The 12,202-nt window shown below is 22.4% G+C and overlaps 1 protein-coding gene across 3 annotated transcripts in view; it reads left to right on the top strand.

Annotated features, from left to right (window-relative positions):
• Positions 1-12,202, top strand: part of LOC129613784 (protein unc-13 homolog C) — a 68,043-nt gene that overhangs the window by 39,443 nt on the left and 16,398 nt on the right. For 2 of the 3 annotated variants that reach the window (XM_055528016.1, XM_055528015.1), the window contains exons 10-12: positions 5,562-5,720; positions 9,099-9,224; positions 11,817-11,984. In XM_055528016.1, the coding sequence (XP_055383991.1) occupies positions 5,562-5,720; positions 9,099-9,224; positions 11,817-11,984 (453 nt within the window). Of the gene's footprint in view, positions 1-1,705; positions 1,835-5,561; positions 5,721-9,098; positions 9,225-11,816; positions 11,985-12,202 lie in introns of all 3 variants that reach the window. The other variant, XM_055528014.1, reaches the window with a different exon arrangement.

Below are 12,202 nucleotides of genomic sequence, written 5' to 3'. Positions count from 1 at the left end.
ATTTGGCAGCTGTACGAATCAGTACTTCAATCATATCCAATTTTAATAGGTTTCTCGTATTTACTATAATAAATCATTTGTGAAAATTTACTAAACTTAGCTCAAGTAGTTTTTCAATTATCGTTGGCACGGACGAACAGACAGATGAACAAACATGGTTAAATTGAAACTTGTCTTACAGTTGAAATTTGTCTTACAGTTTTAAACAAATTAAAGTACAGTTGTATTTGATAAATATCAATTTATTTGACGTTCATCAATTGATTTGATGATCATTATTTGACATAAATCAAAGATAATTAAAATATGTCATGTAATCCTTTGATCGAAGCTGAGATTCACGATACCAATCTCTAACTAACTATATATGATTAAGGACAAATTAATATTGATTAATAATATAAAGTTGAATATATTTTAATAAATTTCCTAACGAGATTTTTTAATGTTTTCTTTTTATTTATTGGTTAAAATTTTTTTTGTTTTATTATTACAACCATTTCTATATTTCATTTGTTAATTATTTAAAAATTGTTGTTCTCTTCTTTGTATTTAAGTTAAAAATCAGTATTTTTTATTGTGTATTGTGATATGTGTGACTGACGCGACATGAACGCAACGTGTATCTTGTTTGCTACGAGTAGCACACGTAAATTATGTAAAATTATGTGATTTTATTGATGGTTTTGATAGACGGTAATTTTATCGTGTCTCCATAAAAGTTTGACAATTTCTTGTATGACTAATACAAAAAGTTCGTTTACATAACGTATTATATAGAAAATTAACTTTTGAACAGAAATTTTCTGAAAATTTTTCTGTGATTTGTATCTGTATTGTTTGTTTCGAGGGTATTTTGTGCGTGTTTTCTGTGTGTTGAGTGTGTGTTTTCTGTTTGATTTATGTTTGTTGTGCGTACGTGTGTATGTATGTAATATGTCTGTATTTTATTTCAAATTACATGAAATTTTCTTTTCAAATATAATTTTAGGTATATTGTATACAAATTAAATTTTATTTATAATTTTAATTAGCAAATATTAAAAATTAATTTTAATTATTTAATGATTTTTTCTATGTGTTTTCATTTTTTTTTTCTTTTCCAATTTTCTATTTTTCTCTTTTTATTTGTATTATTTTCTCTTTTTCTATTCGTTTTTTTTCCAATATGAATAATTTTTTTTATTCTTTTCAATTTTAAATTTTTATTATGAAAAAAATTATAATTATTTCTTTTTATACACTTTTATACTATATTTTTACATGTTTATAATGAAATGATAAAAATTACAAAAAAAAATATTAACTGATCCAACTTAATAAATTACACACAATACGCACAAAATATAAATTTATACTTTATGCGCACCACTACCAACCACAACACACCATCGTATTGCAAATTTACATCAAATTTTTACAAATTAAATTATATAAATATAATATTGAATTATACTTACTACAAACAAATGCAACTGAGAAATTCTACCATCCATATTGAAAATATTGAAAAAAAAAACAACAACAAAACAACACGAAATTATATTATATCTACATGACATGCACATCAAAAAAATCTATATTGAACACCAATATAAAAATAATTTACAACATCATCGCTATAAAATCACAACTTTAATATATAAAACATAAAAAACACACAAAACATAAACACCAAAACACATACATAAAAATTTATTTCCAGTCGGAAAGTAATACTACTACTACAAATAGTACTGCAACCACCGAACATATATCATTCAAAATGATTGAAGATCTTCCAATTGTTGAAGAAAATGAGAATGATTACAATATAAAAATGAAAAATTACTTTGTAATTTTTATATTTTAAATATTTTTTTCATTTTAATTTTTTTTTTAATTAACCTCGCCTATTACTTTAATTGCGTTTCAAAATATAAAGTCCAGACCATGCAAAAAAAATTATATTAATAATATTCAAATATTTATATATTTTATAAACATAAATTTATAAAAATTATATAAAATATACATACATTGTCGCTTTAGATCAGAACTATTATACTAAACTTTTTGAATAAAACTACAGCGTGGTTTTTATGTCATTTATTAATATTTTGGCATTTTTTCCTGACTGATGATATTATTTCCTTTCGTATTTACGTATTCAATTAGTAGTTAGAAAATGATCGGCAACAACACTACCTCGAGCAAAGCGATGTAAATACTGTTTCTGGTTAACAACAGACATGTGTGTTCAGAGTTATTTTGACATTTAATTATATTTAAAATGTCAAAAAATTTTTTAAATTGACATTTGAACAATAAAAAAAAAAACATTATATGGAAAAAAAGAAATGGTTATGCCAAAAAAAAATTAAGGTTGTGTTTTACTCATATAATACCAAAAAAAGGCGGTTCCATTTATAATCTCCGCGCCAGCTCATAAGTATTTTAAGTCGCTCTCTTTAAAAATTCTTAAAATATGACTTAAAATAGTTCTGATCTAGGCGACTTTTTTCTTTCTTTGGATTAAAGATTTTTGGATTTGCTATGTTTAACATCACATTTTGTAGGTATAAACACAGTTAAATACTTTTTGTCTGAAAATTTTTTCACAGTAATTAATGCTATAATAAAAGAATAAAATGGTTTCTTATGTTTTGTTTTATAGGGTAAAACTCTATACGGTAAATTAATTTTATAAGTAATAGGGTAGTTTATTAAAAAGTATTTCATTGCACATTAGCAAAAAAAAAACAATTACAATGCTTTTAAGAAAATGGCTTATTTCATTTTAAAATTTTATCTTACTTTATTTCAAAAAGCTTTGGTATAAATGCAAAATTGCTTTCAAACCAAAAAATTAAATTTTTTTTTTTTTGGAAATTTTCATGCCTTTTTTAATTGAGAATGCTCCCTTTCTCACTTTCCCATTTAAAAGTGTTCTAGTTTACTTAAATATATAGATGAAAAAATAAAAATAAAAAAAATATTATTTTTTTATAATATTATAAATTTGTTTTTTTAATTTGATAATCCTCATCTCTATATCGTGAAAAATTTTTATCGGTTTATTTTCATACTATGAAAACGGGATAAACCATATTAAATAAAAGTTGTGAGCATTTTTTTTTTTGTTTTTGTAATATTTTGTAAATACGATAAAATGTAAAATATCGTATACGATAAAAATACGATATTTTACTTTTCGTTATACGATAGCTTATCGTATTTATTTAAATTCAAAACAAAGAAAAAAATTAAAACTGTTTTTTTTTTTATATACCTACCATAAATGTATAAGATAAGAAATATAATCGATGCGATAGTTTGGCACATACTTCTAACAGATGGGGGCGGTTTGTTCCCAGAAGCAAATTATAATTAAAATTTTTATTTATTTAAAAACATTAATTAAAATATAAAAATTATAATACAATAAGCACCAGCTACCAAGTCTATCGGCTCAATTAAATTTAAGTTGTGCCAATTATCATAGTTATAAAATGTTTATTTTTATCTGTTAAGTATTTTAGATTTGCAATTTCATTTTTTATTATAAATAAAATTTACTAAATTTATCTGAACTATTTTATATTTTAAACAACATATATAAATTATAATTTTCGTTCTAATATTAATTAATATTTTTAGAATGTAGTTTTGAAAATTTGATAATACTTTAGTATATAAGTTTTAATTTTTTATAATTATTTATTTTAATTTTTTTTTTTGTATTCTTTCTTTGTATTTATATTTATTTAAAATTCTTACTTTATTATTTGTTTTTGATTTTTCTTTTGTTTACTTATTAACTAACTAATTTTTCGTAATTATATTCAAAAATATATTTAATATATATAAATATAGAAAAAATATTAAAAAATTTAAAAAAAAATAAGTAAATTTATAAAATATTCCTAAAAATTCTGAATAAGTATATTTAAAAATAATATAAATTTTTTTTTCCCTCCATATTTTCTAGAATTAATTATAATAAACATTTATAAACTTATATCATATCTACATATATATATAAAGTATCTACTGCTGCTACATAATTACATTTAAAAAATAAAATATAAAAATAAAATTCTTTTCATGAAATTTATGGTTCCAGACAAAAACAAAATACAAATATACAAATATACAAATATAAAATATATTGTATAACTATAATGAATAACATTTATTCAATAATTATCTACAATTATTAAAATATAATTAATTATTTAATAAGGAAAATATATAGCGTAATATAAAATTATATATTTTATTTCAATAATAATATAAAAATATATAAAATGATAAAATTATATTTTAATAATAAATAATAATTATTTAAAAATATAATACCAAATAAGAATAGAAAGAAACAGCAAAAATTTATTTAAAATGTTTTGGAATTATAAAAAATTCTTGAAAAGATTTTATAACCTGTTGCTACTGCTAAACCTCAGAAACAAAATAAAAAAAAAAAAACAAATCTCTTTTCCTTTTCTCGTTTCCGCTTTCTTCCTATATTTTTTTTATCCTTTAATCTCCAATTTTTCAACAAAATTTCAATTTTATTTTTATTTCTTTTAATTAAATATATGTTACATATTTTTTTTTGGTTTACCTTAATCGTGGTGTAATCGCGGTTTAATTAACAACACTCTTTCATATTGTATCGTATTTTTCAAACGAATTCAATATAATTTTTAAATCTATTATTTTTATAATATTTTTATTCTAATGAAATCAATTTCATTGACACCTTTTAAAATATTAGTTGTAGGGCGTCAATTTCATTTCAATTTTGATAAATTTGTACAGTTATTAAATTAATTTTATTATGAATTAATTGGTCTAACCCTTTATATTTTTTTAGATTTTAATCGGAGAGCGCCAATTTCATATCTTTTTAATTTTCTATATGTTTTGATTGGATTTTAGTAAAAAAAAAAACATTTTCGAATCAGCTGATGCTGATTTCATGTGATTCATGAATAGTATCCCAAAATATCACGACTATATTGAATAGTAAAACATCTTTTATATATACAATTCAATCAAATATACATATGTTATAATAATATATTGTGTTAAATATCGTAGTTTTTTCATTTTCTAATTCTTCCACTACAACTTTTTTTCTAAAAAAGCCCCACTTAATTTCTATACATGTTTTAATTTTTAAAATTTTTGATCACATGATGGTAGTTCCACGTTCCACGCTACCATCATATCAATTCTATTTAAATTTTTCCTCCTTATACCCCTCCCTTTCCTCTTCTCCTCTTTACTTTACTCATTTTAATTCTGCTTTATGAAATCCGAAAAATTTTCCTCTATTCCCTGCTTTTTTTTTTTTGTAAAAAACATTTAATGTTGTATTATCAAAATGTGATGATGAATTACAAAGAACTTAAAAAAAAATGTAATAAAAATAATAAAAAAATAAAATCAATCAATCACAAAAATCAACAATCAAATCAAAAAAAAAAAAACAACAAAAACCCCAAAATGAAAAACAACATTAAAAAGCCAATAATTAATCAAATTTATCTTTTTGCGTTAATTTTTTTAAACAGAAAGAGAAATTCGTTAAATTATTGGATCAATTGCACAATTCATTACGTATTGATTTATCAATGTATCGTAATAATTTCCCAGCATCAAGTCAGGAAAAACTTATGGACCTCAAGTCAACTGTAGATTTATTAACCAGTATAACATTCTTCCGCATGAAAGTAGGTTAATAATTTAAAAAAAATCAAAAAAAAAAAAACAAAAAATTTTTTAAATTTTATAAAATTGAAACACAAAATTTGCATTGCAAAAAAAAAAAACTAGTATTTTTTTTTAACTAACAAAATTTTTTCTATCACGCCTTAAATATTTTACCGCACTTACAATAATAACAAATGTATGCGCACTCACTCATATCTTAAAATACACACAATTATTATTTTAATAAATAAAATTATAAATATATGTGGGTACATACATACATAATAAATATGTATTTATAACGTAAATGTGAGTGAAGTTTAGTATACTGATTACATTACATTCTTCTTCTTCTTCATCGCCTATATAGTTTATTCTTCTTCTTCTTCTTCTTCTTTTACAACCCGAATTGTCATTCTCATCTGGTTTATTCCTTATTTAACGTTAGTTGAAAACCGAACGGACTACCCAGCGAAATGAGCTGAAATTATCGGCACGATTCAGCAATCGTCAGTAAAATAGTCTAAAATCCAATTTTACCGTGGTGACAATTCCTAACCCTTTTAATATACATACATACCCATAATCGAAAATACTTTTCAATATAATGGCAAATTGATTTATCATCAAAGCAGCCTTATCGTTGCAAATTTTATATTATTTTTAATTTAGAAAGAATTATTAATAATTTAAAGAAGTTTTTATACAATGTCCTAATCTTCACACATCATTTGTGGAATTTGCAAAATATTTACAAAAATTACATTCTCGATTATTTTGTAATTTTTCCGTTATAATAAATTTTCCTTTTTATTATATTTATAATTCTTTCTCGTAACGTAATTCTTCTAAAATCTTCTCAAAATGTTCTTTTTACTGATTCTCAATTATTAATAAAGGTTTTCCAATGTCGTTCTCATGATGGAATCCGAATAAAATGGTATCTAATTCTCTTCTTCGTCTTTACCCTAAGACTATGACTAGTGAGATTGTATACAGAAGATTATAGTTGTTTAACTATAAATGTACGTTCAGCAATAATAAACTAAGAATATAATGGAAAATTAAACAGAATATTTATTTCTTCGTTTTTTTCTCTCTCTCACTCACTCTCTCCCTTTCTGTCTTTGGATCCTCTTATACTCTCTCTTCTATATTTTCCCTTATTTCTGTCAAAATGTCTATCTTTTCTGTTTTTAATTCTTCAATATTTACGTAATGTAATCTTTATACCGTAAATACCGTAAATAAGGAGTTTTTTTTGTAAATTTATTAAAAAACTAAAAAACAAAACAAAAATTTTAAAAATTAAAATCTACTTTCACACGTTTCAAGATTAGGAAATTAAATTTTAAAGTAAAAAACTAAAATCAAATTTAGTTTTCAATATTTTTGGTTTTTCTTCTTTTATTTTTTAGTTGTAACAAATAATTATTTTTTTAGTATTTTATATACATATATGATTTTTTTCAACACTTAAGTACATATTGCCAAATATTCTTTTTCGCTAAATAATAATATTAAATAGACACTGTGGTTGTTGAAATTTGTTGAAATAGCTGGAGTTTCAATATATACACTTGCAATTTATATTTCTAAAACGAAATGGAAACAAAACAAAATGTCATTTTCAAAAATTTGAAATAATTATAAAAATTATTTACATGCAATTGCGATGCAATAACAGATTGTAGTCCTAATCATTATTAGTTTTGCATTTGAGCGCTTAAAATTCATGATCTTAAATCAATGAAATAAAGTTTTTTTTGAAAAAGAATTTTATATATACTTAAGGGTTAAAAAACTTTAAAATATAATTTTTTTGTGGTTTTTTCTTAGTTTACCGTAATTTTATTTTTTCTATTGTCTTCGAAAATGTATAACGTAATTTTTTATATTAAATAAGTAGGTAATTTTATAATATTTTTCAAGTCAGTTGGCTATTATATATTTTGATTTTTTTTTTGTTAAAAATAAAAAGTATATTTTTTAAAAGTTTGCGTAAAGAAATCTATTGTTTTTAAAACATAAGAAAAAATTAAAACAAGAAATTTATTCGAAAGCTGGTCATATAGTGTTACATAAACTCGTATATTTGTAAAAATTAACAAAATTTTCTAACAAATTTTATGTTTTTTTTTTTATTTTTTATATGCTATGCAGTTTAGTTTAAAATTATAGATTAAATAGTTGATATTATTGCCTTGATTTACACACATACAAAATATTCAAAATAATCGTAATTTATACTAGTGAGGGAGCAAACAAAAGAGCTAATTTAAATAAGATATAATTAAATTTTGTTAAAATATAGGGGTGAGGGGGACTGTATTTTTTTGTCCAAGGAAGCCTTTTGTTCTCAGTTTAAAAATAAATGGCCGAACATTTTGTTTTATCTAATAAACACTTTAAAACTTTAACTTAGATTCACCAAATACTGGCATACTTAAATTTCTTTATAAAATTCATTAGATGCACCCATCATTGAAAGTATCATAGAGCTTGAAGCTCTATCATGCTTTCAAGTAGTCATTTCTACTTCAACATTCCAATTCAAGTAAGCCAAAATTTTTTAATTAACTTAAGTTATAAGCTGGCTTCATGTCCAGTAACGTTTATTATATTATCTTAAAATAGGCTTTAAATACGGTTTTGAAGGTATGCCATACGAATACGGGACAAGTTTGTGAAATATATAAAATCAATCGATTTTTGTGAATAAAATAATTAAATTTCTTTTGTTCTTTTCGAGATAAATTACGATTGAACCCTTAATTTTGTCTTTTTTTTTTTGCAATATGAACACATTTGGCTTTTATTTCGTTAATCTCAAGAGTTGCAGAGTTAATATGGGGGTATTGCTATACGGTCATTTAGCTTATGAATTGTAAATGCTAAAATGTGTTAAACTATAAACAGTTTATTAATGCAATTTCGAAGTCACAGATACCGTGACTTCAGAATTACAATAATACTGTATTGCCACACAATTCAGCAATTACAGTTGACAAGCTGAATTTTGTATTAATGCCGTATTTCTGCAATTTTGAAGTCAATGTTATTTTTAATCCGCATTGCTAACCAATCTTAGTTCCATGAATACATTTTTTTTTGTATACATTATTTACATATAAAATTTTTTATGTACTTTGTATGGCTTTTATATTAATATTTAAGAAAATATCAATTTAAATGATTTTTTGTTTTTTTTTTTGTTTTTAAGCTATATCTTATAAAATTAATGTTTTTTTTTTAATTTTCATTTAAATGAAAATATTTTTTTATAATATTTTAACAAAATATAATTAATAATTTTTAAAATTAAAAAAATTTTCCAATCAAAACGAAAAATAAAAACCAAAAAAAAAACCAAAACACAAAAAAAAACTACAATTTAGGTACAAGAATTATCAAGTCCACCAAGAGCCAGTACTGTTGTCAAAGATTGCGTTAAGGCTTGCCTTAGATCCACTTATCAATTCCTTTTCGAAAATTGTTATGAATTGTATAATCGGGAATTTCAGGTAATTTATTTCTTATTGAATTAAAAATTAAATTCGATATCAATTATTTTTTTATTATCGCTTTTTTTTATTTTTTGTTTTTTTATTTATTTACATACATATTATATGCACGTTTTACATATATGTATATATATGTATATCTTTGGCATCAAATTGCAATAAAATTATATTAATATAAAATTCAGCAATTAACACTTATAAGCTGAATTGTCTAGTAATACGATATTATTGCGTTATTGGAGTCACGATATCTATATATACATACATATTTCTTTTAAATATAAGCTTCTATTAATAGTTTTTTTTACACAAAATGAATTGAAAATGCAACGCATAAAAAATTTTTCCACTTCATTATACATACATAAATTAATTAACCATACTTTTGGTATAAAATATAAAATAATAAATAAACATCGGCAGGCATCCCTTAAACACTGAAGCTTAGAGAAACCCAGACTTATAAACTACAATAATTCCATATTAGTATAAAATTCAGCAATTACAAATCATAAGCTGAATCGTAATATTAATATCGTATTATTACGATTTAAAACCACGTGTTAATAATAATGCATTCATATATAATTCAGCTTATAATTTATAATTGCTGAATTGTATATTAATACCATATTATTGCAATTTTAAAGTCAGGGATAATTAATAAAAAAAGGTGATATAAAATGGACACTACATAAGGCTATTCCATATACAATACCTTGAATTTTAAAATGCGGTGTAATAATGCATATATAATAATGCAAACGATGTTTTAAACTAAATTCAGTACTTTACGTTTAAGATGAATTAGAAATTGAATATAATATTATAGTGCGCTATATTTACGATTAATTAATTTCGTAATAAAATAAAGTAATTTCATGTACATACATCGTTTCTTAAAACGAAATCATTGACTATACGCATTAAAAATTTTAACTGTAATCTTATACATTGTAAATTAATTAAAATGTCTTATTTAAATCATGCTAGAAATGAAAAAGAATATTAATTTCCATAACTTCAAAAATGCAGTAATACTGTACTGTTGCACAATTCAGTAAATACAATTTATAATCTGAATTATGCATGAATATACCGTATTATTACAATTTCGAAGTCAGAGTATTTTAATATGTATAATATTTATTATAAAAAAATCAATTTAAAATATACCGCCCTTTGATTAAAAAAAACTGTCAGTGATATTACTATGGGCGTCTTCAAAATGCAAAACTAACGTCAATTTAGCTTATTCAGCAACTGAGATTGTATTGTTGAATAAATCAAATTAACATTAGATCTGCATTTTGGTAGATGTCCCATTATAGATTCGACTAATTAATGATATACAAGTAGTTACTGAAATTTATATAGTTATGCAATATTACTTGAATTTATAGATATCAGAATATTAATATATTATTCAGCAATTACTTATTCATAGTAAACTGTAAATTAAAATTTACGTTATATTCATTAGTTAATTTGTATAAGTACACTATATTTAATTACTTAATCCCCTTCCCCTCCTAAATTTTGAATTAATAGTAAAAGGTTGTTTTTTTTTCGCTGTTATTGGAAAACAAACATTGCAGTCGAGAATTAAAAGTAAGCAGTCTATATATTAAGTATTGCAGCAACATCTTACAGCGAGCCACAACTATATTAAATCTTAAAATATAATCTCTGACTAGTAATTAAAAAAAAAAAACATCTAAACATCTCATCTTTAACATCAGAATTACAAAAATACTGTATATAGCAAAATATATAATTCAGTAATCAAAAAAACTGAATTGTACATTAAAGAGTATTATAATTAATTTATATCTAGGATATTAAGTAATTATGATGCCTTAATAAGAAGAGTTATAGCAGCTTAGATATTGAGATTAAAACCATTTATAAATAAGTTGGTTTAAAACTTATTAAGCGTTAAAATTTAGTAAAATTATATTACAAAATGTCAAATTTTTGTAATATAAAAATTTAAAATTTGTTGTATAGTTTGAGTTAAGCAAACAAATAAATAAAATCTACTTTTATTTTTTTGTACCAAATACCGATTTTTGTACGCAAATTTTAAATTTTATCTTTCATAATTAAAAATATAAATTTCAATTTTAATAATAAAAGCTGTTCATTAAATGACGTACATATGGTTAAAATTATTGATTAACGCGCGGTTATACATAGGGTGTCGAAAAAAATCAGATAATAACGTCGATTTGACTCACTCAGTAATTCTGTTTTAATTGCTGAATAAGTCAATTTGGTGTTTAATTTGTATTTTGGTAAGATACCCACAGATACAATTATTATTTTTATTATTTTCTCGTTCTTTTTTCTTTTTAGGAAAAAAATTAATGATTAAAAAAACATATTTTTGAAAATTTATTAATAATATTTATTTTTGTTTTTTTTTTTTTTTGAATTCAAATGCCCAAATTTCCAAAAATGAATGATATACACTATATATATAAATATATATATATATATATAAATTCTAAAAATCTAAAATACTTGTATGTTGGATTGAAAACATTAACATCAAAAACAAAATGTGTGAAATATATATTATGCAAAAAGGTGGATCCTAATGAGGCCAAACGTGATCCAGATGATCATGGACCAAAATTGGATAGTGTTGACTTTTGGCATAAGCTAATAGCTCTAATAGTGTCAGTTATTGAAGAAGATAGAAATAGTTATGGAGCTGTACTAAACCAATTTCCACAAGAGCTAAATATTGGACAAGTAAGTTTTTCTGTGTATAATTGACACTTTTTTTTTTAATCGAGATCACTTTCATTTTTACATATCTAAACATATTTATATATATAATCTTTATCTCTGTAAATGTAAGCTGTAATTAAGTTGTAAATAATTATACATATTTAATAATTAAAAAAATTTTTAAATTATCGTGTTAATTAAAGTAATAAATGCAAAAATAATAAAATCATATATATAGA

This window comes from Condylostylus longicornis, unplaced genomic scaffold, assembly GCF_029603195.1.
Source record: "Condylostylus longicornis isolate FDR11 unplaced genomic scaffold, ASM2960319v2 ptg000091l, whole genome shotgun sequence".
In the NCBI taxonomy this organism is placed as follows: domain Eukaryota; kingdom Metazoa; phylum Arthropoda; class Insecta; order Diptera; family Dolichopodidae; genus Condylostylus; species Condylostylus longicornis.
This window is presented reverse-complemented; position numbering and strand designations above follow the sequence as displayed.